At 45.8% G+C, this 25,354-nt stretch overlaps 3 protein-coding genes and 1 long non-coding RNA gene across 4 annotated transcripts in view; 3 read left to right on the top strand and 1 right to left on the bottom strand.

Moving 5' to 3' along the window:
* Nucleotides 1–9,055, top strand: part of LOC146542881 (uncharacterized) — a 33,769-nt gene extending 24,714 nt beyond the window's left edge. Inside the window, exons 2-4 of the long non-coding RNA XR_014887934.1 lie at nt 2,148–2,249; nt 5,961–6,062; nt 8,040–9,055. This is a non-coding gene — a long non-coding RNA (uncharacterized LOC146542881). The remainder of the gene's footprint in view (nt 1–2,147; nt 2,250–5,960; nt 6,063–8,039) is intronic.
* On the bottom strand, nt 3,556–7,763 carry TMEM278 (transmembrane protein 278). Its single transcript, XM_003212230.5, has 2 exons — nt 6,683–7,763; nt 3,556–4,900 (listed from the first exon to the last, which is right to left on the bottom strand). Exons 1-2 carry the CDS (start codon nt 6,950–6,952, stop codon nt 4,631–4,633), a joined length of 540 nt encoding a protein of 179 aa, XP_003212278.2. The 5' UTR covers nt 6,953–7,763; the 3' UTR covers nt 3,556–4,630.
* A 3,108-nt stretch (nt 9,056–12,163) lies between the features above and the next one.
* On the top strand, nt 12,164–14,728 carry MRPL20 (mitochondrial ribosomal protein L20). The gene is made up of 4 exons (XM_010722807.4): nt 12,164–12,321; nt 13,105–13,215; nt 13,515–13,592; nt 14,255–14,728. Exons 1-4 carry the CDS (start codon nt 12,235–12,237, stop codon nt 14,426–14,428), a joined length of 450 nt encoding a protein of 149 aa, XP_010721109.1. The 5' UTR covers nt 12,164–12,234; the 3' UTR covers nt 14,429–14,728.
* A 339-nt stretch (nt 14,729–15,067) lies between these two features.
* Nucleotides 15,068–23,667, top strand: CCNL2 (cyclin L2). Its single transcript, XM_085242646.1, has 11 exons — nt 15,068–15,499; nt 16,136–16,210; nt 16,483–16,592; nt 16,866–16,986; nt 17,640–17,704; nt 20,570–20,669; nt 20,754–20,858; nt 21,061–21,202; nt 21,840–21,957; nt 22,038–22,130; nt 22,301–23,667. The coding sequence occupies exons 1-11, from the start codon at nt 15,179–15,181 to the stop codon at nt 22,653–22,655; spliced, it is 1,605 nt and encodes a 534-aa protein (XP_085098772.1). The 5' UTR covers nt 15,068–15,178; the 3' UTR covers nt 22,656–23,667.
* The last annotated feature ends 1,687 nt before the right edge of the window (nt 23,668–25,354 follow it).

Raw genomic sequence — 25,354 nt, forward strand, 5'->3', positions numbered from 1 at the left:
CTCCATGCATAGGGTTAGGATTTAGGGAGCTAGGCTTTTATTCCTCAAGCAGAAAAACAGCAACACTGAGTTACATGGGGCAATATTTGCTGGCGTCTGTTCCCCAAAGCAAAGCTTTGCTTCTCAGAAACTCTTGTGTTGGTGATGCCCAGGTACCCCTCTTTGTCAGGACTGCCAGCTGTAGAGTGAAATCTTGCTTCCCGGCCTTGAAACAATGCTGCTCTCCACTTCTCTTTCAGTTGGTGCTTTTTCCCCTGCAGACCTCTGAGTGATTGAGAGGTTTTTCTGGACAGCAGTCTCTAGCTCTGAAAGAGGACTGTGAAGTAGTTAGCAGCATATCTGCCACGCTCACCCTTCCAGCCATTCTGTGCTACTATTGATTCTGAGGGCTACGTAATTTATTTATTTTCATATTCTTCTGCAGCTCTTCCACAAAGAGCCCTTCAGCAACGCGTGCCTGACAGATGGCCTCAGAGCTCTGCTGTGTTTAAGCAGCTCTGCGTGCCCAGAGGCGCATTTAAACACACACAGCTTCCCAACTGCCTCCCACTGCTCACTGCCACATAAGGGACTGGTTTGCAGGGCACACTGGTGCTGGGACAGCTGGGTTACATCACTTCTTGCTTCCTTACCTGCACAGCAGCTTCCATCAGAGCCCAGGGACCTTCCTCAGGATAAGGGTGCAGCATGACCTGTGCTGCAGGATCAGCTTGCTGGGTGCAAACCCTTGGCAGGCACCTACTGCTTAGTTGCTCCTTAATTGTTTCCATTCATTCAGAGTTTTCCCAAGCTGGAAATCATCACTGGTGACCAGTTAGCTCCAAGACAGAGGAGGGTGTTTCAGGAGGACAATGGACATTTCCCTGAAGACGCTCAAGTTACCGTTAAGCAGTCAGAAATACAAATAAAGAGAGCAAAAGAAGCTGTCCAGCATATATATGTCAGTGGAATTGTATTACCACGCAGATCCCTGCCAAGTTAGCCTACAGAGTTACTCAGGAGATCAGGAGAATGAGGCACATGGAGTCCATCTGGCAGAGATGACACTGAGAGTGATGCCCTGAGCTCTTGGCAATGCACTGCAGCTCTGCCAGGAGCAGCTGAGCCCTGCTGGGTACCAGTGCCAGCGATTCCCATTGGATCTGGTTCTCAGTGACCAGAGCCATGCCTGTGTGATTGGGATTTGTTCTTTATTTTATATCTTTGAGCTTATTCATCCCTGACCCTTACACTCTGAATAAATCAGAGAATGGGAATTAAGGAACTGCATGACAGAAGCAGCTCTTCCTCCTGCCACTTGTGGAAGCTGTTAGCATTCACTTCTGTCATATTAAATCCACATGTAATTTGTACATGAAGCTTCTATAAGCGCTCACACACAGCAGGATGGTTTAGGATGCAGAACAGAGACGATCTGCCCAGCACTGTGGGGCTGTACGGACTGGAGCAGCACTTCCTCACAAGGGGAAACTTCCACAGAAAAAGAGCTTCCTTCATCTCTCCCTGGTTCATCCATCTGTCAGTATGGATCCCACCAGTAATTTGGTACAGAACATTGTCGGCAGCCTGCAAGCACCCTTGGTGTGTTGTTACATTTGTGAAGAATGAGCCTACTTGCTGTGATGGCTCCATTCCTTTGGAATTTATTTTTCTGTCCCTTCTGTTAGCAATCAAATCGTGGTTTTGCTGTTTTCCTGCTTTCCACGTTGCACTCCACAAACACCCCCCAAAGCACCCATTGCAGCAGCAGCAGGACTACATTCTCACTTCCAAACAAACTTGGGAGTGGGGAACCCAAGCCAAAGATGCCCAAATTCCCCCTAGACAGAGCATTCCAGAAACCTCAGCATTGCTGAGCCACAATCCTCACACCATCCTCATCCTCACCCCAAAACCCTACGGGTACAAAGCAGCACAGCCAGACTCCCAGACCCCAGGTGCTGCTGCCCATCCCCTGGCTTTCTCTGCTGCTTTTCTCCCATAACCAGCTGCAAACACGAATGCAGGGAAAGGTAAAAGCTCTCCCATGAAGGCATCATGGAGCAGAGCTGGACCAGGTGATGCACAGCAGCATTTCTGAAATATTAGCCCCATTTCAGCACAAGTTGGGTTATTAATGTTTTCTCTCTTTCTCTTCACCTTCACAGGATGAGAACTCAGAGTTATACTGTGCTCATAGCTACCTGCCATAAATCTGGCACAAAGCAGCTGTCGCCTGTGATTCATGCTGGGGATATATCCAGCTCAAGGTAAGCTGCCTGCTTGGCACTCACTGTCGGTACCTTCAGCTCTTTCTGGGTAATTTTTTTTTTTTTATCTTGGAAATTCACACTGCGAAAATGAATACTCCTGGCTCAAAACCCTTGTAGCCTCTTATCAGACCAGAGGCTTGATTAAAAAAAAAAAAAGAAAAAAAGAAAAAAAGAAAATTGCCTTCCTCTTCAGAAGGATGCCAGGCTCAGCTGTGCTGAACTCTGTAACAAAGCCCATGTGAGGGTTTGAGGAGCACACACACAGCACACACAGTAGCCTCCTGCAGCATCTGCAGGCGCAGTCCCCAGCTGGCACAGCTGCCCCAAGGCAGAGAACATCAAGGGTGCCTCTGTTCTAAAGACAGAGATCTCAGGGCTGCAGCCTCACTGCTGTACTGTAGTCATGTTTTGCTGCACCAGGGCATCCCTGAGGTAGAGTTTACCCCGAGATCTGCTGGGATGCAGAGAAGTGACTCCAGCTCCAGCTGACAGCAGAACACAGGTGTTTCTTCCTTTATAGTCCAGGGAGTTCTCTGATGCAGATACACCGTATGATATTCTGCAGGATGCCCTACAAACCATATGGAGCTGGGTAAGGGGACTTCCAGCAAAGTTATTGGTCAGATTCTGCACCTTGGGAAGTGATTTCAGGTCGCAAGTCAGACCAGGAAAAGAGCAAGACAGGTTAGTCTGTGCTCCCACCCTGCAAAGTCCTGTAACAATGGAAAAAGCCTTAAAATGCAAAAATCCCTGCTCCTCCAACCATTCAGGCTATGGGCTGGAACAGTCTTGTTCACTCAGTACACAGAAGCATTCAGCAGTAATTTGAACTGTAAATGAGACATATCAGACCAGTTTCACCTGCAGCACTGTGAAAGTGATTTAGCTGAGACTGGTTTGCTTCAGCTGCCAGAATGGGCTAAATGGTGACAAGGGCTGGCAGAACACTCAGTTGTACATTTGGAGGGAGCCAGCAAAGCTGATATATTACACTGCTGGAGCTCTGCTGGAGTCCAGAGTTCAGCCTCTTACCATCACAAAACAACACAATGGCCAAAGTCCCAACCAATGGCTCTAACTGCTCAAAGCTCCAGCTTTGATTCACATCCAGCTTTCCCTGTCCCCATCTGTTTGGTGGCTGGGCTGAGTACCAGCCCATGCTACAATCCAATCCATTTTCATCTGTAGCCATCACTGATTATTTGAGGATAGAACAAGAGTTTGCAATGGGCTGCAGCCAGCTGGTTCTGGTGCAGCCTGTACTATGAGACAGAACAGAAACTCCTCCAATGGAGATTCGGCATGATCTTTATTCACACATAGCACTTGCAGTGGCAATAGTTGGCAGATAGGAAGAGCAGCAGGGGGAGCACGGAGCTTGCAGCAGTCAGCAGCACACAGCCCCACTGATGTCGTGCCTGAACCCATCGAGGCTTAAAGGAAAGCATCACAACACAGCTGGGGATGACCTCTGGAGATCATCTGGTCCAAACCTACTCCAGCAGGACCACCTGGAGCATCACACACTTACACCCAGCTGCCATACCTTCTCACATCCACTCCGCATTGTGCAGCACTTATGCTACATCCAGGTGTCTCAGAACAAGGCACTGTCTCTGAAATCTCTCACCCAGCCCTGGAAGAGCCTGCAGTGACCCTGAGGCCACTGGGGATCTCCAGCTCGTCCTGCGAGGAGCCTTAAAACGGAGCTGAACAAAACCACAGCAAAGGACAAAGAGTGATTTGCAGGTTAATACCCACCAGCTATCACCAGACAAGCACACTTCAGATCAGCAGCTGGAGGAGGACAGACCCAAAGAACAGTGCGTATATCTGCAGCCAGCCCAACAACCTGGCTCGGGGACAGGAAAACAAGCATAGCACTGCTATAGGCTATGGGAAAGAGGGCTTGTTAACTGGGGAAGGACATCTGGTGCGTAGGGACTCTGCAGATCTCCAGCACTGCAGAAGCAGTGACCTACAGAGGTTGGGGCTGCCCAGCACCGAGGGAAACTCCAGCTGCTTCCTTATGGCTGGATGCTTCCCCAGCAGCAGCCAAACCCAAGGAGACCTCTGTGACCATGCTGTCAAGACTGGAAATAGAGCTGCCATGAGCACAGCAGGTCCTGGAGGAGTTCCCATTTCTGCTGCACGTTGTCTTTAACACCAAGGAGCTGCACTGACAATCTCTCCCTGGTGGTGGGCAGCAATCTACTATGTTATAGACAAAGCTATAGGAGGCTATAGGAGGTGGCTCATGAACACTCCTCTTGCTCACAGCGAGCACTGCTCCGCAGAGGTCTCAGGGTGATGCTGGGAGGCAGCGGGGAGGGTCAGGATAGGGAGAAGGGCACGCTGGGTGGGATGGGGCCTCTGTCTCAGACCCAGGCCTTGACACGGGGGCTGCAGCCCCTGGCACAGCCGCACAGACCGCCCTCCTCATACCAGCGCCACTTCACGCCCTTGTACAGGGCCCGGCTGCACGGCTGGAAGCACATGAGGAGGCGAAGGCGCCTGGCCAGGCTGCAGTAGGTGGCCATGGCCACCACGATGAGGGGCGACATGATGACGAAGCCCAGGATGATGAGGGCCGAGGAGCTGTTGTCATCCAGGATGGTTCTGCAGTAGCGGGCAGTGGAGTGCAGCACCTGTGGGAACACGGAGTTTTGTCACAGAGCAGCTGGTGGATAGGGGCAGGGACCAAAGCAGCCCTGAGTTTCAGTGCCTTCCCACTGAGGCACGGCTGCTCTTCCCTCTGCAGTCCTCAAGCGACATGATATGACTGACAACACTTTAATCAGGCTTTCAATTACTCAGGCATCGCCGTGAGACAAGAGTGCCACACTGCTCCTGAAGCAGGAAACCATCTTTATTAAGTTATCCATAATAGCACGCCTTAGCATTTGATATCTGGGCACCAAATAAAAAGGCCTCCTGCTGCTGCACCGACGTGGGTGGCACAACATGCTGGCAATTACAGCTAAGTAAATAAAATGCAGCAGAAATGTTGGGTCCTGCAGACAGATTGGTGGGCTGCAGATTCCCACGCCTACTTTGTGCTCCATCTTCTACACACCACATATTGTACATATTTGGATCTCTCAGCACTTCAATACCTGCTGAGAGGTCCTGCTCACATCGTGCTGCTGTAGGGCACTCAGCACAGCGCTGGTTCTGGGGCTTACAGCCCTGCTTTCCTGCTGGCAGCAGCAGCATGAGGCCAAGGCACTCACTGGGTCTGTGCTAACAAATGACATGGGCAGCCCTCATCCCCCCTCCCAGCCTCCTGTCTTTTCTCTATATGCTTTCTGCAGTAGAAGCAGCACAATCACATTCAAAAAAATAAATAAATCCATCTAATGGCCCTGCAGTGCAGAAATCAGCCGCTGGCTATGAGGAAGGCAGAGAACAGCAATAGCCTGAGGACAAAGGGCTGCACTCGTCAAGCTATCCTGCAGCATTCCCCATCTACCTCTATTAAAAGATGAGTCTGAGTTAAAAGATTCCTTGCAGCTAACAGCAGTTGCTTTCAGGACTGATGTACTCTGCTTTACTCAAAAACCTTTTGCTGCTCCTCAGAGCCCAAAGCCATCAAGCAGAGCCCTGCATGTACAAGGGGTAGTTTAGGATCTTCCAAGGCCAATGATCCCAATTGTCTCTTTGCAAAGACCAAGGGTCTGTGTGCTGACACATTACCTCTCACTCCAGGATCTGCTCACTCAGAGTCCCAAGGACTTGGCTGACTAGATGGGATGCACAGACTTCATTAAGAAGGAAGCAAAAAAAAACTTCTCCTTTTATGTTTCTCAGGTAAATATATCATTTTGAGAAGATTCAAAGTCTTCCCTTTGTTCCAATTTTGTGGAATGGGGTGGCCAATAGCATATATTTTTGGAGCCTGTTCTCTCTCCTGGGAGGAAATATTGCAGGGTTTGTTTTTTCCCTCCCCAAAGCAGGAAGAGAGCCCTCCTAACTCTGGGTAACCTGCAGGAGAAACCAGATTGAGCTGCTCTAAGAGCTACTGCTGGTGAGGAAAACAGGGAAATTGTTTCTTGCCATACACTTAATCAACAGATTCCAAACATATTTATGGAAACATAAGAGGAAATTCATAGGTATTCTTGGAATAATGAAATTCAGAGGATAGCAAAGGCATGGAGCAGGCACAGCCAGAGCCCTTCCTGATCAAGCAAACACATTGGTTACCAGTGAGAAACTGTACAGAAACATCTGAATATGTAGACAGGCATAAGAGGGATTACAGATTCTGCTAGGCTTTATTAATGCTGAATTATTTTTTAGGAAGATCAAATATGTCAATCACTGTGGAAAGGTTACTTAAATGGAAAGCAGCAAACACCACCAGAGCTCTTTTGCCCTTTAGTTTTCCCTATTCAAACTTCCATTCCAAATGGAGCAAACTTACTTACCCGAGAGTGGCACTGGAAGCCAAAGTAAACGACCACAATGGTGGGAAGCAACATGATGGTGAAGATAACAAGCATCAGGAGCAAGTTGATGAAAAAGACTAAGAGGTTCATGGTGGCTATCAGCAGAGCCCATGCCCAGCAGCCGCAGGTGCTCCGTGGCTCCCTGGGAAGGAGCTGGTCATCCATGTCATACGGTGGGAGGCTGGGATGCATCTTAGACTTGGCCAAGAGGCTTTCTGCTGCTAAGTCCTCTGTCTCCTGGTCAGCCATGTTGCAAGAATGCTGCTGATCAAACCCAAACCTTTTTCAAAGTGGTTTCTTTTATTTTGGCCTCAGATCTGCCTAGGCTTTTCCTAGCTCTTGCACATATGGACAAGAACACAGCCAGAGAGCGTAATGGAGCAAGGAAGGAATGGCCTTTTGGCCACCTGCTTTCCCAGGACAAATTGTTCCTTCTTAGGTTGTTTTCCAGTAGTGTCCTGATCTCAGTTTTAAGGCAGCTTGGCAACAGCTATAGTTCTGCTTTCGAATCCATGGCACCCCTGAATTCCTGTTGTTCTTTCCAAGAGCACGACTCCAAGAGGTCCCCAGCAATTGCTCTCAGCTTTGATAGGTAGCTCGGTTCAGGAGGGCACCTGGCTTCATCCTCCTCCTCCAACTCTGAGCACCGCTGTTTGCCAGCAACACCAGCACCTCCAGACAGGTCGTCGACTTTAAATCACCTTTCCGTGCTTCTCATCCCGTACCCATGGAAATATTCCTTCTCAACTCTCATCCAAACGAAGTGCCCAGGGATGATAATGAAGCAGAGCTGCCCTCCCCTCTGCCTTGATGGAGTCCTTGCCCACAGCAGGCAGAGATGGAAGCAGAGATGGGAGCAGTGTGTGGTCTCAGTGCTCTCTGCTCCCCGCTGTCACAGTGCTCCAATGCACGCAGTGCCTTCCTCAGAGCCTCGCAGCACTGCTCTGTTTACAGTGTGGCTTCTGAAGCTGCTTTCTGTGCCAGCCAATCACTTACATCTGCCTCACAAGTGATTTAGCACACAGCACCCAGGAGCCACGCTCAAACCATACATTCCCAGGGCAAGATAGTCTCTTTCAAACTGAAATTATTATTCTGCCCGTGATGCATTTTCTACGTTTTCTCTCTAGATTAAAATGCCTTAGAGTAATTGATAATAATCACTATATAGCTTAGAAGCCTTCTGTTCTCTACACTCACCACTGTTATTTTCTGCAGAGCACACTGATGTACTCTTGTGCTGAAGGCAGAGTAATGATCACTTATTCTACCTACCTAATTTGATGAACGTTATTTAAGAAATCATTGCTATCTCTGCATTTATATCACCTTTCAGATGAATTAACTTGTGCAGGAGGAAGAAAACTTTCTTCCAGGAGGTGCACAGGTCTTACCAGAAGGCAGAGCTCAGCACAGCAGGGAAGGAATCCAGGAGTCCTATCTTCCATTTGGTGCTACTTCCTAGAGAAATTCTGCACTAAGAAAGGGCTGAGAGACTGCTCAAGCTGTGCTTGTGATGTTTGAACTGAGGAAAGGCACATTCAGGAAGCCTCACAGTTCTCCCAGTACCTTCCTCCTTGGGTTCAGAACTGTCAAATACTGTTTGTACAAAGTGAGACATCCTGAGACCATTTGCAGTCTGCCACAGGTAATCAGCGTTGAAGTGTAGGCTTGAAGACTCAAGTGGATTGAAGAGCAGTGTGAGAAAATTGGTATTGATTTCAAATACCAGCAAGAATGAAGCCTTATGAAACAAGTAAGGAGGTTTTAAAAACAGCTCGGCACCATCCACATTTGTTATGAAGTTCTCCTAGCTATTACAATTACTAGTTGATTCACTTACCACTTCATTATTTTTCTACGGCTCTTCTTGTTAAACCTATCCAGCATTCAGAAGTCTCGTGAGCTTCACCTCATGAACATCTAGCAATAAAAATTCCCCTAACCAGTCTGCACTTGAGTGCAGCTCACAAGTAACGTGCAGCATCCATACTAAGAGCACAAACCCTCACAGCCAAAGAACACCTTGTTCTGTCCTTACCATTGACACACCCTGAAGAACAGCAAGGCAAGGTGAAATTGAGGAATCAGTCTGAGGGTCACAGTCTGTGGCTCACTTCCATGAGCACAGACTTGGTTCCTCAAGTCCTGGATGGATCTTCAGCTGCATATCTCTCACTGTCCTGCTTTGAGATACAAAGGGTCTTTTTAGGCCCAATTGTGGCAAAGATGCTGAAAGGTTTATTAATTATGCAAAGTCCTAGCTTCCTTTTGATGTTTTGGAAAGGAGGAAATGAAAAAGGGAGCCACTATCTCCAGTATAATCTTGTTTATTTATGAAGTGGCACAAGAGTCATTTATTCCTGAAATACAGCAGGGAACAAACAACAGCAGGCACATTTCTGCACGCAAGCTAGTCCCATCTGTTCCTGAAGGGACACACTCTGCTTCCTGGGCATTCTCCAGCCATGTGCTTCTTCTCATTCCTTCCACGAAGTGTGTTTTCTCTGGACTGCCTTCCAGATCTCCCACGGACACAGTGGCCAGACATAGCAAGCGAACTCACTTTGCTTCTTGTGCTCTGTACCATGCCTGTTTCACCCAAAGGGTTGAATGATGGCCATTCCCCTGCTATGCTCCAACTGGATACATTCCATGACTGGTGTTTCCTAGCAGGGAAAAACCCCTCACCTGTAGGCAGCAACAGGGGAGGACTTAGCATCATTTGGGAAACCCACTCTCCACACAAAGCACTGGGCAGCTGTGCTGTTCCTTACCAGGAATGACTTCAACTAGATTCTTCTTGAGTCATTTTATTTGCTTTAGCCCTAGTGCTGAAGGTGACATCTGTTTTGTTTGTTGTTATTTATTCCGTCTGTTGAGCTCTCACAGCGAAGAAAAAATTAAAGCTGATGTGCCAGGTGAGGAGGGGAACGTTAAAAATAGGCTCTGCCATCAGCCTGCAGCCTGATTTGTTCCTTATCTAAGCTGATTATAAACTAACTTACCCAGGCTTTGAATTGTAAGTTAAAAAAAAAAGAAAGAAAACTGTCTGTCAAACCTGAAAACGGTCCTTTTCATTTTTGAATGTCAGGCACTGAAATATTTTTGAAAACTGTGCGATGTAATAAAAAAAATTAAATCGATTTCAAAAGCACTTTGGCTGACAGATCGATTTCTATTTTAACAGAACTGCAAACCCCAGGAGCACCTCTGTTTGGACAGTCACTTTCCTGGGAGAAAGAGAACAAACTGTGAAAACCTTCTAAGTGACTGCTAGTGAAACTTCTCATCGAGCACATCCTGGAATGATTTCCCAGCTGTGCCACGAAAGGATTTCTAAATCAGATTGGAAAAACACAAGGGATGCAAATCTGCTTAGCATGTACGGTGTAGGGCACAGCGAAGACATTTCATAAACAGAGAATTCATGTTCACATTCTTCAAAAGGCTCACGGTAGCAATGAATAATTTAAGATTGGGAGAGACAAAAGATCTGGAGCAAGGGTGCTACCAGGCTTGGAATAATACAAGCGTTTAGGTTTTGCCCAGTGCAATTTCAGGCGTGATATTCAAAGAGCAGTATGACTACCCTTCCTTTCACACATGTGGAAACTGAGGCATGGAGAAGGGAAGTTGTTTGCTCTATCAGCTAGCAGGCCAGTGGCAAGGCTCAGAACAGAGCCTGCATGTGTTCTGTGTTTTTTCAGACCCATGAGTCAGTATCAATCGTCAACATTTTTCAACGACCACAAATAAGCCTATCTCCTTTCTACTAATGAATTAATGTATGAGAGAAAGAAAGAGATGAAAAAATATAGGGAGGAATGACCTTTAAAACAAGCACATTGTATGAAAAGCCCATTTTCATCTTGTTCTACCCATTTCCTCACCACTCTCTCAGGCTGAATGGCTCCTAGGGGAGAACGGAAGCCAATAGCTTTCCCTCAAGCTGCAAAACGTGAAATGTCTGCACAGACCTACCCAGACGTCCACAGGGAAATAACTATGGCATACATCCTGCATTCAGTTATTGCAGAGGCCAGCCATGGTGGTAATAAAGCCCTGAATCTGTGCAGGAAAACAGATGGCATCGGATGTAATAAATATGACAAATGGCATGGAGGCTCCTGAAGAGTCACAGCACAGTGAATGGCTGCCAGCAGCTCCTGGTTCAAATATCTAATATTTTTCAAGTCTGAGTTAAGCCCTCTAACTGGAGAAAGGATAAGACACGCACAGAGGGTAAAAAGCAAAAAAAACAAACCGCCACCAACAAGCCCTATAGGAAATACAATTAAATTAAGACTTAAGCCACAGAAAGACAGCAAACACTGTGTCAGGCAACTCAAATCCTAACCCAAATCACTTCTGCTGTCTTGTGTTTGAGTTCCACAGGGCGGGACAGATGTCTTGGTGTAACTTAGGGAGCAGTTACTAACAGGAGCTTTGAGGTGCTCAGAGTTGTGTGTTATAGACAGTAGTTGTCTTCTCTAAGGGCAGACCCTCACTGCTAAGTAACTTTCCCCCTGTCTATCACAACAGCCCCATCTTGTGGCTTGTCAGTTTGCAATTTTTTACTTTTCACCATCTCTCGTGCATGAAACACAGCAAGATGTACCACCAGCACTGAGTTCTACATTTCTTGCCCTCCCTATGGTAACTCACCATGGCTGGGCAGTGATTGGAATCCAGCATGCAGGAAGCCTCACTCCAGCTGGACTGAATGGCTGACTCCAGTGCTAAGGATGAGTTAAAAGAACTTTTAAAATGGAAACACAAAATTAAACATAGACAGTAAAAGTTTTGGGGTTTGATCATTTAATTAATATTTATTAAACTCACTTCAGCACAAACTTAATCACTCTTTTTAACACCCATGCAACAGACACACCCAGCGAAATCCCGATCTTTAAGAGAAGAGCAGGTCAAGATGAAGCCAGCTGGGGCTGAAACCCTAAAATCCATCATTAAATGTGCATGGTGACATAGCAGCAGTGAAGAGGAACCGCCACGCAGCTCCACGTCCTCATTATCCAGAGGGGCAGCAGGGACTGGGGGACACAGTGCGGCTGGGCCTGCTGCGGCCTAGTTTGGTCTAATGCCACCTAGCTCGGCCTAGCCTGGTCTAGCTTGCGGCCTAGTTTGGTCTGGCACAGCCTAGCCCGGTTCGGCGAGGCCTACTTTGGTCTGGCGCGGCCTAGTTTGGTCTGGTGCGGCCTAGCTCGATTTGGCGCGGCCTAGTTTGGTGTGGTGCGGCCTACTTTGGTCCGGTGCAGCCTAGCCCGGTCCGGCGAGGCCTACTTTGGTCCGGTGCGGCCTAGCCCGGTTCGGCAAGGCCTACTTTGGTCCGGCGAGGCCTACTTTGGTCCGGTACCGCCTGGCCCGGTTCGGCGCGGTCCGACCCGACCCGGCCCGGCCAAAAGCGGCCCAGAGGAGTCTACAGCAGGCGGAAGGACCAGGGCCGTCCCCCCTTAGTGCCCGCCCCGGAAGCCGGGGCGGTGCGGCGTTGCCGTGCCCTCGGCAGGGAGATGGTGCTGCTGAGCGTACCGCTGTGGCTGCGCAGCCGCCTGACCGATCGCTTCTGGAGGGTGCAGGAGGTGCTCAAGTATGCCCGGGTGAGTGCGGCCCGGCCCGGGTGCTCTTCTCCGTGGATCCATGGAGGTGGCTGAAAAAAAAGAATCGGCGTTTTGCGTGGCTCTGGTGTATGAATAGCGCTGGAGGCCTGGGGCTGCTTCAGCACGCGTGAGGAGCAGGGCGTTCTGTGCCGGAGGGGTGAGCAGCACGGGAGAAGCAGCCTGCAAGGGCTGATCTGGGGGTTTGAACTGAAGTTCTGACTGCTGTGCTTCGGCTGGGGAAGAGCCTTTTCCAATGGCAGGCTGGCATCTTGGCGAGAGGTACAGCTTGCTGCAGAACTGAGCTGGGAAATTTTCAATTAAGTGATGGCAGCAGCAGCGCGAGTTATTTCGGATGACAGTTATTCCACTGACCATACAGCAATGACCTGTCATGATGCAGGGGTGACAGTGCTAGCAGAGGGTCTTGTCCTATTCCTGTGGACAAAACTGAGAGGGCAGCTCAGGAATGGGGATAAACGATAAAGATTTAGAGGTTGTTCAAAAGCACCAGTTGCCCTCCACCTGGAACCACAGCCTAAAGTGATGTCGGCTTTTCTCTCCCTCCTGCTGGACAGAAAGGTTTCATCCTGAACCAAATTTTCAGTTTTCAGTTGTAAAATGATGAAAGAATATTTTCAGTATATGCCAGCTCCAGGCTTAGCTGATGGTTGTGTCTTGTAAAGCTTGTTATGAAGGGGTATGAAGTGCAGACAAGCATATATTAGCATTACAGAAGGATTTAATAGCTTTAAAGTTAACAAGAATATCTTGTTTTTATTTCAGCATTTTCGTGGAAGGAAGAACCGCTGCTATAAGTTGGCTGTACGAAATGTTAGGAGAGCTTTTGTGAAGTCAACACAGGCCAGAAAACAGAAGAAAAGGTTCCTAAGAGCGGTAAATAGCAAACTGTTATCTGTAAACATTGTAACAGGAAAAGCACAGAACTGATAGAGCCACTTTTCTCTGGGGGGAATTGTCTCTCAGAATGTGTTACCAACATGAAAAATGCTGTGAATTTAAGGTAATAGCCCCTCTGGGATCTGAAAAAGCTCACATTCATGGAGATGTATGTTGCACTGAGAAAAATGAAGGTCTGAATATGTTAAATTTACTAGATCTGAGCAGATCAACATCACAAAATGTTTACTTGTATAATATTTTATCACCCAATATGTTAATTTTCATACTTTCAGCTCTGGATCACTAGGATCGAAGCAGCTTCTCTTGAACATGGTTTGAAATACTCAGCTTTCATAAGCAATCTGTTTAAGGTAAGGATGGTGCTTGAGTAATGTAGATGTAGTTTGACAAAACAAATCAAAAGGTTGCTGGCTGCAACAGCAAGAAACTCAGTGTGCAGCTGCCACTTGCCAGTTGTTGAAGAGAAAGGCTGGGGATGTCCAAATGGGAACCTGAGCAGGCAACACCAGCTTAGAGCATGAGTGGAAAAGCTCCCTCTGTCAGACTGAACTTCTTCCAGCACTGTTCTCCTTCCTAGCAATGAAACGAGCCGTGCTTATGAAAGTTGTACTCACTTGAGGCACTAAATTCTGCCCTAATCCTGTTTCTCTCAGTCTCCTTTTAGTCTGGTAGACATCGTTGCTTCTCAGTGAAGGATATTTTTCTAAGGTTCTCTGTGAAAAGATTCAGAAGAAGCAAACATACAGTTCTTCAGTTTAGAACGTGAGATTTGTTCTTTGTTTCTTAGTTTGTATTGGAAAGACTTTTGAGAAAGTCAGTACAGAAATTAATGGCTTAAGGAGACACCCATGACTGAGTAATCATGTCTGACAGTTCTCTAGTTGTGCCAAAATTGTAGTGTAGGAAAAAAATGGTAATTTGCCTTAAAACCTCAGATAATTACTAGGCATTGCAGTGTTGTTGCTATTCCTAAAAATTACAGTACTTGACCAACAATTCGTCTTATACTTAGACCCAGGTGGAGCTGAATAGGAAAATGATTGCTGATTTGGCCATTTATGAGCCAAAGACATTCAAGTCCCTCGCTGCCTTAGCCCAGAGAAGGAGACAAGAAGGTATCCTCGCCGCCCTGGGAGACGGGAAGGAGCCAGAGGGGATATTTTCACGTATCGTGCACCACTATTAACATCCAGCACCTGCAGATGGGTGTCGTGAGCAGGAACTCGTAATGCAGGGCAGACCTGCTCACAGGCTGAGCTCAGAGCTATGGAACAACTCCATGATGATTCTGGCAGGGTGGAAGGGCAGGGCGTGATGTTTGCGTGGGTGAGTTGTATTTTCCCTTCTGTTACACGTGAGATGTGTTAAGAACAGGAGCTTGGTGCCAGTGGTGACACCTGTAGGAATTCTGATGTTAAAATGTCTGTGGTGTGCATATGCCTGCTGTTAAAAGACTTAATAAAGATTCTTTTTTATTAAGAAATAATTTCCGATATTAAATCATTTCCAATTATTAAATTGGAAAAAGAATCTGAGTGACTACTAGCATTGTAATAGGGGGAGGAAATAATTAATAGCTAAAAAAAACCAACACCGTACAACCCTGCCCCAACAGAACCGGCTGACCCGGCACCGGGACGCGCACAACTCGACCTCCTGCTGCTTCTGGGCCCCTGCTAACGGCGGAAGCCCCGTAGCCGGAAGTCACATAGGCGGAAGTCCCGCCCACTCCGCTCTTCAAATTCCCAAGAGCTGCGTCACGCTGCCCGAAAGAGCGTCAGACGTCGCGGCGGCTCAGCCAATCGCTGCTCACCGCTCCGTCCGTTCCGCCAATAGGAAGTGGCCGGAAGTAGAAAGGGGCGGGGGAAGCGTTGAGGGCGAGGCGCCGCCCGGCGGAGAAGGAGAGCGCAGGCAGGCGAGGCGGCGGCACCACAAAATGGCGGCGGGGTCAGGCAGCGCGGCGGCCGTGGTGGCGGTAACGGGCGGCGGCCCCGCGGGGCCTCACGCTGCTGGCGTTACGGCGGGCGGCGCTGCAGTGGGGAGCGGCGCGCCTGTTCCAGGCCCTGGGGCTGTGCTGATCGGGGACCGGCTGTACTCGGGTGTGCTGATCACGCTGGAGAACTGCCTGCTGCCCGAGCACACGCTGCGCTTCACCCCGTCCATGAGCAGCGGCCTCGACCCCGACACGGAGACCGAGCTACGCGTCACCGGCTGCGAGCTCATCCAGGCGGCCGGCATCCTGCTCCGTCTCCCGCAGGTAGGCCGCGGTCCGGGCTTGGGCGGGGCGCGCGGGCCTCGCGGCGGCCCGGCCGGGTTGGGGGCTTGGAACGGGGCACCGTGAGGCCTCGAACGGCTCCGGGCCGCGCCGCGGGGCTCGCGGAAGGGATTGGGGGCGGCGGCAGGAAGCGCTGATGTAAGCGGGGGCGGGGACCCCGTTGGGCTTTGTTAAGGCCGGGCTCGGGGCTGGGGGTGCGCGGCCCTGGTGGGATCCGCCCGTAGTGAGTTTCGTTGTGGGTTCAGAGCGAAGCTTCCCTGACTGCGGAGTCCCAGGTACTCGAGTTGTAAGAGGAAAGCCGTGTTGGAGTCACGTTTCTTCCCCGCCCCTAGGAAAATACGTTGTGACGTTTTCTTTTGGTTTTGTTTGTTGTTTTTCTGGCAATGTTCGGCTTTCCTGAATGTGGGAGGTTTGGGGGCTTCAGATTGGTAACATTTGAGGTGATTTGATTTGCCACTGCAACAGCAGTACTACTTTTCTTCTTTTCTTTAGATGTTGCTTAACTAGCTTGTTTATAAGCTTTATTTTGGTCTTAAACCTGTTGCCATCACCCAAAGTGGTGTTTTTTTGACCTGGGAATGGTTTTCTTACAACCTGTTATGGTTGTTTCCTTTTTAGGTTGCTATGGCTACAGGACAGGTGCTATTTCAGCGTTTCTTCTATACCAAGTCTTTTGTGAAGCATTCCATGGAGGTAAGAAACAAACATGATGTGCATGGCTAGAAAAGTGACTTAATTTTTGCTCTTTTTCACCTGGTTGCCCAGCTGGATGTGATCAGAGCACTGGTAACTAACCTGCAGGCTTATGGACTGATGTAACTTTGCAAAGCTGCACAGTGTTTAGTGATTTTTGTGGAGTGTTTTCTTGTTTTTACCACTCTTCTTTTCTTTCTCCTTAAGCTATTGGAGGAGATGAGCTTCAAATTTGAGCAAAACATCAGTCTCTTGCAATGCTTCTATTTCAGCACGTGTCAATGGCCTGCGTTCATCTGGCATCCAAAATCGAGGAGGCACCGAGACGCATCAGGGATGTAATTAATGTGTTCCATCGTCTTCGACATCTGCGAGAGAAAAAGTAAGCTCAGATTTGGAAATTATCTGAAATGTTTGCTTTATATTTCATTTATTTGACTTCGCTGGCTGATACTGGTATCATTTTGTGTCTAATAAATTGGAGACCGTGTTGAAAAGATCTCATTAAGGAGAAAAGTGAATTGATCAAGTTAAAGTAAAGGTTTTTGGTGCTGGAAGTAGTGGTGTATCTTAGCTTTACACAAATACAACTTAACATGCACGTGAGTACTCCTTGGGTTTAAGTTTGCCATTGAAATTTGACGTTGTCTCGCAGAAAGCCTGTACCTCTAATACTGGATCAAGAATACGTGAACTTGAAGAACCAAATTATTAAGGCAGAAAGAAGAGTTCTAAAGGAGTTGGGATTTTGCGTTCATGTAAAGCATCCTCATAAGGTTTGTATTGTATACATAAACTTTGTACTCAGTTTTTCATGTGATATAAATGCTATGAGTTGGGTACTTAATTCCATGGGAGCTGTGTGGTTTGTTCCTGAGAACAGTAGGTAATTCAATGAAGCTAGCTACTCGTGACATCGTAATCATTCACTGTGCATTTGCACTCATTTGTTGATTAGTATAAACTTTTCCAATTAGAGTAGTCTACATTCTCTTGCTTTCCTTTCAAACCTAGGAAAAACCTGCTGAATGCACCAGTGACACAAAACGTGTCGGGCTGTTCTTTGCAAATGTTGTTCTACTTCCATTGTTACTTATTGCAGCTAGCCATATTTTCTCCCAAGTTACAGCTAAAAAGGAATCGTGAGTTGTATAGGAGAACATACCTAGCTTGAAGACGAGCCTTCTAGATGAATAGCATGATGACTGAGCTCAGAAGACGGAGAGCTAGGAAGGTCAGATCTGGTTGTGTGTCGACTCATGCCAACTTCTGCACTGGAAAGCAGAGGTTGTGTGGGTTGATGTTGCAAACACCCATGTGGAGTGTTTTAGAACTTGAAAGGAAACTGGATGCCTCATGGATGTCCCTCTGAAATATATAGGTGGCTCTCAAGATTCTTGTTAATAACGCAATAACCCGTATCTTCCAGATAATCGTTATGTACCTTCAGGTATTAGAATGTGAACGTAACCAACACCTGGTCCAGACCTCATGGTAAGTTGATTTTCTTTGTTATAAGAGACCAGCAGGGGCAGTAGCAGAAATATGTCACTTGATGTATTCTGGGCAGCAATGCTCAGAAGTGATTATGGGCCACAGCAGACAGCTCCAGTGTTTCTTGGAGTGCCCAAACTACTACCCAAATGTTGATCGGCCTCTTAAGTTTGAGGCTCTGTTTTAATGGTAAGGTAGCTTTCCACCCTGACTTCTCACTACCCTCCTCTCTGCTTTCACCTTTCAGCTGAAGGGAAAACATTGAGTGGTTAATGGTTCTCTTGGGATTTTGTTTGTTTCTCATTCTTTGTAGAAAATTGTGTAGTCAGTGTGCTACCAGGCTGGGAAATGGCCTTTCCCACTGCCTGAGTTTGATTACAGGTGCGTCAAAAACATCTCAGCACAGATAAATTTCTCTTATCCCTATGGATAATGCAAGGTATCAGCTTCTAAGACTGGATAAGCACGTTGTATTCGTGGTTACTGAGACACGTCCTCTGCCTTGTTGCTTTCATTACTGCAAAGATTTGCTCGGATATGGGAAGCTTATGAGAAATTCCAGGTCTTAAACATAAACAAACAACGCTTTTAAGCAGTGATGCTTTTTAACCATGCCGTGATTTAAAAATAGTGTGAATCCAAAGATCATATTTCTGCTGACTGAACTGTCTGGTACTGTGGCCTGTGTACAGAGAACCAGTTTTGACTTTTCTTTTCTGTACTCTTTTAATCAAAGGGTAGCCTCTGAGGGTAAGTGACTAAGACTTCTCCTCTGCTGCCCAAGCGCTATGGTGCAGGGATAGCTGCCGTCTTCAGTCAAACCAAAGCAGGCTCTACAAAGAGAAGGCTGACTCTAGACAGGTGGTATGCACATGATAGTATAGTAACTGGCCAACTGCTTCTTGTGCTTAAAGTTTAACTTATTTTTATCGTGTTTTTTTTTTTTTTGACTGTTGTATGTTTTATAACTTGGTTGTTGGTATTTCGAATGGTTTTTAATATTAAATTTTTACAACTGTTTAAAAAAAATGTATTTTTAGATGATAAGAGCAAACAAACGTAGGATTTAATACATCTCTATATGGTTTAACAGAATAAAAAGCTGAAATTTAGTTTCGATTTGTAAATGAGAGAAATCATGTGATACTGATTTAGGACTTGAAAATCAATACTCCATATTATTTCCAGTACTGTTGCATGTGGGTCCCTTCAACTTGTCGTAATCTATGAAGCATTCAGATGTCAATTACATACTACTCATTACCAGTTTTCTACTCTTTATCAAAGGAAGGAGGGGTAAGTGAGGGGGAGGGAGGAAATTACCCCATTTGAGAAATGTTTCTGATGCTGCAATGACACATCTGTGTACTGATGCTTGTAGGTTCCAGTACTTGAAAACAGGTGGATATCCAGTACAGTTGTTGCCTTTATTTTTGCAGTGTGCATTTTACAACATTACCTTTTAAGACATTGTGACAAGGATTCATTTCCTCACACACCTGATTCTGAGCCCACACAGAAAGTTTACAGTGACCAAGGTGGAAGCAGTCAAGTTTTTCAACTTGGCAAGTTGAAAAGTGTAAAGTTCTAATGTTTGGAGTACCACTATTCTACTCTTACTTGCTAAGAGGTTTGTTTCCTCATTTTATTTTTATGGTATAATATGAGGGAATTTTGAAGTTCTTTTCTTCTAAAAAGATGAGTTGATGGTTATGACTGCTTGTCTGGGGCAGCAGTTGCTCTTGTCTAAAACAAGACAACCAGAGCAGGTGGGAGTTTGACATCTAAAAGCTTGAGGTTCCTTTCAACTCTCCTATGTAAAATGGATGCAAGTGTCTAGACTGTGGTCTCTGGTTTGGATGTCTTGGAGGCTAGTGAATCCTTGTATAATGGTACCCACATAATTAATAACAACTACTTTCAAAAAGTTTACTACATTGAGGATTTTGTTTTCTGTTGTTTCCCCATCTGATACTTTGCTTGACATATGTGCTCAAAAATCTAGATCTTTTTAAGGGCTTCAACTGACAGATTCAGAGGAAGTTACTTTGTATTTAAGACTTTAGAAGAATAATTTTCAAGTGTACTGACTGGAATATTATATGCAATATTTTACAGTTTTCTCATTCTGTGAATATTCATTTTAAGCAACATTGTTGAAATTGGACAATTTGGAAATCGTGTTTCATGTGCCAAGGAGGAGATCTGCCTGAGTACTGAGTATTCTCCTGAACTGATGTTCCCAGAGACCTTTCATCCATGGCTGCTTTTTGCATCGAGAAGAATTCTGTTCAGGATGGAAAACACTGCTTCCAAAGGAGAATGGATCCCTTAAATCTACAGTGGAGGCTGGCATGTGCTGAAGTGAACTTCATTTTCATGGGATAACTGCCACAGGAGCTGCTGCTTTTCAAACCATCTGGGCTCAGCCCTATTGCAGAGAAACATGTGAACCTAAAAGTCTGTAACTGAGTACTTCAGATTATATTGTATGTTGTCTTCATGCAAATCCTCTCTATTGCATGAGAGCAGGCCAGTAGAGATCCAGAAGGAAAAGTGAAGTTAAAAATGGTTCTCATCTCACAGCTGATTTTTCAGCAGCCAGTCAGTCAAGCTTAATTTCTATCACACATCCCTCCCCTTGAGGGATTTTCTCTTTTTTTAGTAAAATCATTCAATTTTTTCTTTTTTTTTCCTTTTGTGTTTTTTTTTTTTGGATCTATAGGAATGTAATATTGAAGTCTAGTTGAATGCAGAAAGAAGCAGTACTTGTAGAAGTGTGGGGAGGTGGGAGGGGGGGAAGATGCAGAGGGGCATCAGGAGGGAAGATCATCTGCTTTGCAACTCTGTTATCCTGTCTTTCAGGAATTACATGAATGATAGCCTGAGAACAGATGTCTTTGTAAGATTTCAGCCTGAAAGCATTGCCTGTGCATGTATATACCTCGCAGCTAGAACGTTGGAGGTGAGCCTATGGTTCCATTAACTTCAAGTTTGCTAGGTCTTTTAGTAGAAGCAAAACCTGAGTATCTCTTCCCCTCCCTTTCAGATTCCGCTTCCTAATCGTCCGCACTGGTTTTTACTCTTTGGGACAACAGAAGAGGAGATACAAGAAATCTGCTTAAAAATTTTGCAGCTCTATACTAGGAAAAAGGTTTGTTTCTTTCATATCGTGAGTCCCCTAAAGATTGCAAGTTGGAACACGAGTTGGGAAACCTTACCCTGTTTGATACCAGCTGCAAGCTTGGTGTTATTGGAACAGAATACTAGTCACAGGGTCTGGGTCCTTGTCCTAGGAGTAAGTGGAAAGTCTAGTGTACAAAGTTGTGTTATAAGCAAGGCTCTTGACCTTACAGGTTGATTTGTCTGATCTGGAAAGTAAAATAGAAAAGAAGAAATTAGCAATTGAAGAGGCAAAAGCACAAGCTAAAGGTCTGCTACCTGAAGGAGCCCCAGTACTGGATAACACATCAGGATTTTCCCCTCTACCTAAAAATGGTAAGCATTAAGCAAAGTTGAGTTGTTTGGAATATGTTCTCATCTGCTCTCGTGTTAGAGTTTAAATAATATTGCAACTCTGAAATTCTTGAAACAGATGAAGACTGAATTCAAGTTAGTCTAAAGCTAACTTAACTGTATGCTGTGGAGAGATTTGCTTGTATGTGGTTTTGGCAGTAAACTTAATACTCAATTTTGGCATGTTAGACTAAAGAAATATAGCACAGATGTGAGTGGGGGCTTTGGTAAGTAATATTTCTGGGTGAGAGGTCTGAGACTTGTGGTCTGCTGCATTTCGGATGATCATGTCCTCAGTTTCTCTTCTCTTGCTCGTTATTCCCTCTCTCTGTGAAGTGGCTTTGGAGGCAATGTGCTGCTATTGCTGTTAACTCCCTTGTGTGACAGTAATAATAGTATTTGGGTGGAAATGTTTCAGGTTAAATCCTGATTTGGGGTTCTTCAGATCCATTTCTGGGCAGTTGTGTGCTCTGCATGGACGGATGTACCTAAACAAGATGGGTGCAGCAGGGATTGTTAGAAGCAAAATGAAAGCAGTGTGGGGAGAGGCTTCAATCCTTATCTCTTCCAGTTAGTACTCACATTTTCAAAACAAGGTAACAAAGGCTTCTTTTTCTAGAGTCTCCAAAAGAGGCTAAAGGAAATAAACCTTCACCTCTCCCTGTTCAAGCAATGAAGAATGCTAAGAGGAAAGCAGAAGGAGCAAAAAGAACGGGTTCGAATAGCCCAGTAAATGGGTAAGGTTTGCATAACAAAAACTTACATTTACCTCGTTGTTACTTTAAACAAAACTTACTGTGTTTGTTGTCCCTTGCAGGGTTCAGAAAAGCAGGGAAAGCAGAAGTCGAAGTGGGAGTAGAGATCAAAGTTATTCAAGATCACCTTCCAGATCTGCATCCCCGAAGCACAGGTATGTGGTGCTGTGAAAGGAGTGCTGCTGCACCGAGGTGCTTAAAAGGTAACTTCAGGGAGTCCTGATGAATACGGTCAGTGTGTTTCTTGTGATGACCTTTAGGAGCTGTTAATCTAGCAGTGTAGAGTCGTTCTACTTAAAAAGTCACGTCCTTACTCTTCCTGTAGGAAAAGTGAAAGTTACTCCACATCCAGTGGATCCAAGTCCCACAGCCGCTCCCGGAGCCGCAGCGACTCTCCTCCCAGGCAATTCAACCACAGCTCGACTTACAAAACTTCCAAGATGAGAAGTTACAAGAAATCAAAAGACTATAAATACTCAGCACACAAAGCACGGAAATCACGCAGCAGGAGTTCGTCCCGATCCAGGAGCCGATCCCGGGAGCGTTCCGACCACTCGGGGAAGTACAAGAAGAAGAGTCACTACTACAGGAATCACAGGCACGAGCGTTCTCGTTCCTACGAGCGAGCAGGTCACCGTTACGACAGAGACCATCCTGGCCACAGCAGGCACAGGAGATGAGCAGTGTGAGAAGTTCTTTCCTTTGGAATTTGAGCAGTGGAGCTCTTCCCCATTTGGCCTTTGCAGCATAGGGGTAACCTGGCTTGTAAACCACTTGGTCTCAGTAAAGGTCTGTGTTACTGGTAGTTCTGTGCTTGCTGTCATGTATCCAAAGGAAAGATACTAACAAGATACAATTACACAAAGGACTCTATCTGGTATTTGTCTCCAAGGCTGTTACGCTGGAGGTCAACTGCTAACACTGCAGAGCTTGTCTGGATGCTCCTATGCCTGCTCTTTAGTAATCTGCATACAGTAGCACGTAGAGTGTTGCTTGGGTCTTCCAGTTCTGCAGCAGGATCTGCATTCCTCAGTTGGAATGCTGTGTTGGACAGTCCTTCCTGTGGAATTAGAAGGCCCAAGGAGGTTCACAAAAACCATTGGAGTGGCTTGGTGCTAACAAAGCTGTCTTTTCATACTGACTCAATTATGTTGAACAAATGTAAAGTGACTTTTCTAGAACTGATGCCTATATTAGGTTATATCTGTGTGTATATATATTTTGCAGTGTTACAGTACAGTATGGGAATAAGGCCTTACTAGCCTTTACACTTTATCCACAATGTAAATAAGCATTTGTTTAATACAGGTGAAAGATATATACAGAAAATTCAAAACTTGAACTCTATAAAAAAAAAAACAACTTGTGTAGAAAGTTCTGATAAATGTGAAAGTATTTAGCTCTGTGTATTGAGAGTAGTATATTTTTTATCTGTGCAATGCTGTGTGCAGGCCACCAGCTCATAAGACATTTCCTATATATACACACTTTAAGTGGTTTGAACTTCTTTACTCAGGATCTTTGATGCTCTGAAGAATTAGTAGTTTGTCAATCTGCATGCTTGTTGAAGAAAAGCCTTTTTAAAACAGCCAAAACCCCACAGCCCAGTAGTATCAGTTTTAGTGGTATATCTGAGCTGTTACACTCGTGCTCCCTTATTTCATTAAAATATTTGATTTTATATTAATTAAACTTCATAGTAATTTCTTAAGAGCTGTACCACTCGGCCTACTCATAAGGAAAGAAGAAATTTGGTGTTGAATTGAAGGGGTGTAACAAATTGTAGTAGACTAATGGCTAACCTGAGCTGCTGTACTCTGAGTATAGATGCAACAGATGCTGTGCTGGGGCCATCCTGGAGGGGTAGACTGGTGTGTGGGCTGAAATCAGGTGCTCTTGTTTACCCCTTACAAGCTATGTCAGTAGCTCTTCCTAGGAGCCTTGCCTGCTATTTTCATCATTTTTCTGGAGGAACATGAGATTCATGAGAGGTTTCAGTGCTCCTAATAGGAGTTACTACTTTTACAGTACAGTTACCTGTCCTAAATGTATCATCACTTGCTTCAGTAGGTGACTCTGTTTCTTATTCTGGGGAAAGATTAATTATTCTCTGGACACCTTGCAGTGGTAACTGTCATTCTGTGAGTCTTCACCTTGTTTCTGATTACATGTCAGCTGGGAAAAGACAACTGAGTGAGACAGGGAGCTGATTCAGGGGAAGCTCTGGAGTTCCAACAGAAAGCTGCTGTGGAATGTAATTAGGAAGTCAGAGTAGAAGAAGGATATGAGTGTGAAGCTGTGCTGGCTGGTTCTAGCTAGAGTCACTCCTTGTTTAATCTGTTCCTGCATCAGCAAACTGGATGCTTTATCTTGACCTTTGCACACAGATGGAAACTAATGTTTTCATACCTGGCTTGCCAAGTAATTCATTGAGTAGAAGTCCAAGTATTAAAGTAGTTAAGACTTAATGCAATACAAAAAATGACTTAGATCTATCCTAAATGTTTTTAATAGAAACAAACAGAAGTGTTTTTAATCCTTACTACATGATTATAACTTGGAGGAAGTGTTTCTCTGCTCAATTACTTCCTTCTGCTCTGGATGCTTCCCAAAACACCACTTGGTCTGCTTCCTGAGGTAGGCAGCAGAGAGGACAAGCAGGTTCACAGCTGCAGCTTCTTCCAGAAGGACTCTTGGAGGAATTACCTGAGCTGAGTGTCACGTCTGCTAGCTATCAGTGTGGCTGCCATCCAGCACAGCCAAGGATAAAGGTAAGATCTGAGCACTGTGTGTCACTTTGCATAAAAATCAGCAGTTGTGCCTTAGGAGCTGTGCTTGTGTGCAGTACTAAATAAATAGTGTCCCTTAAAATCTGGAGAGGGAAAAAAAAAAAATAAGGGAGAAAGTGTGTGTATATTTGTCCACTAAAGTGGTTTGGTTCCAAAACAAAAGGGATTATTTCACAGCATTAAAGGACATCCTGTTCTAGGAGAGAACAACCTGTCTTCACCAGCAGAAAGCCTGAAACAGATAGCTACACAGAATGTCTTGGCAGGGAGGTAGGATTGTGAGAAGATGCTCAGAGTAGCTAGAGGAAGTGTAAAACAGAGCTGTTGAAATACGAGGGCTGAGTCATAGGAGTAGGTGCATCTCCCTGAGTGTGAGGTGTGCCTGTTGTCACCACCTGGTAATGTGGCTGAGCCATAAGGACAAGTAATACTGCTTTACTTTGCTCCAAGACCACAGTGAAAGACTTCACCACGTGTATTTAATAGCTCCAGGGAAGCTTACATGCAAATAGTTCTACTGCCTTTACTGTACTGAGGGCTTAGAACTGATGTATCTGCCACAATTCCTGGATAGCAATGCCAGGTGTTAA

This window comes from Meleagris gallopavo, chromosome 23 (genome assembly GCF_905368555.1).
Source record: "Meleagris gallopavo chromosome 23, MGAL_WU_HG_1.1, whole genome shotgun sequence".
Taxonomy (NCBI): domain Eukaryota; kingdom Metazoa; phylum Chordata; class Aves; order Galliformes; family Phasianidae; genus Meleagris; species Meleagris gallopavo.

Coding starts and splice junctions, on each gene's coding strand:
- MRPL20 (XM_010722807.4), top strand. CDS start 12,235: ATGGTGCTGCTGAGCGTACCGCTGTGGCTGCGCAGCCGCCTGACCGAT. Junction 12,322..13,104: donor AGGTGCTCAAGTATGCCCGG/GTGAGTGCGGCC, acceptor TTTTTATTTCAG/CATTTTCGTGGAAGGAAGAA. Junction 13,593..14,254: donor TCATAAGCAATCTGTTTAAG/GTAAGGATGGTG, acceptor TCTTATACTTAG/ACCCAGGTGGAGCTGAATAG.
- CCNL2 (XM_085242646.1), top strand. CDS start 15,179: ATGGCGGCGGGGTCAGGCAGCGCGGCGGCCGTGGTGGCGGTAACGGGC. Junction 15,500..16,135: donor TCCTGCTCCGTCTCCCGCAG/GTAGGCCGCGGT, acceptor TTTCCTTTTTAG/GTTGCTATGGCTACAGGACA. Junction 16,987..17,639: donor ATGTAAAGCATCCTCATAAG/GTTTGTATTGTA, acceptor CGTATCTTCCAG/ATAATCGTTATGTACCTTCA.
- TMEM278 (XM_003212230.5), bottom strand. CDS start 6,952: ATGGCTGACCAGGAGACAGAGGACTTAGCAGCAGAAAGCCTCTTGGCC. Junction 4,901..6,682: donor GCTTCCAGTGCCACTCTCGG/GTAAGTAAGTTT, acceptor GTGTTCCCACAG/GTGCTGCACTCCACTGCCCG.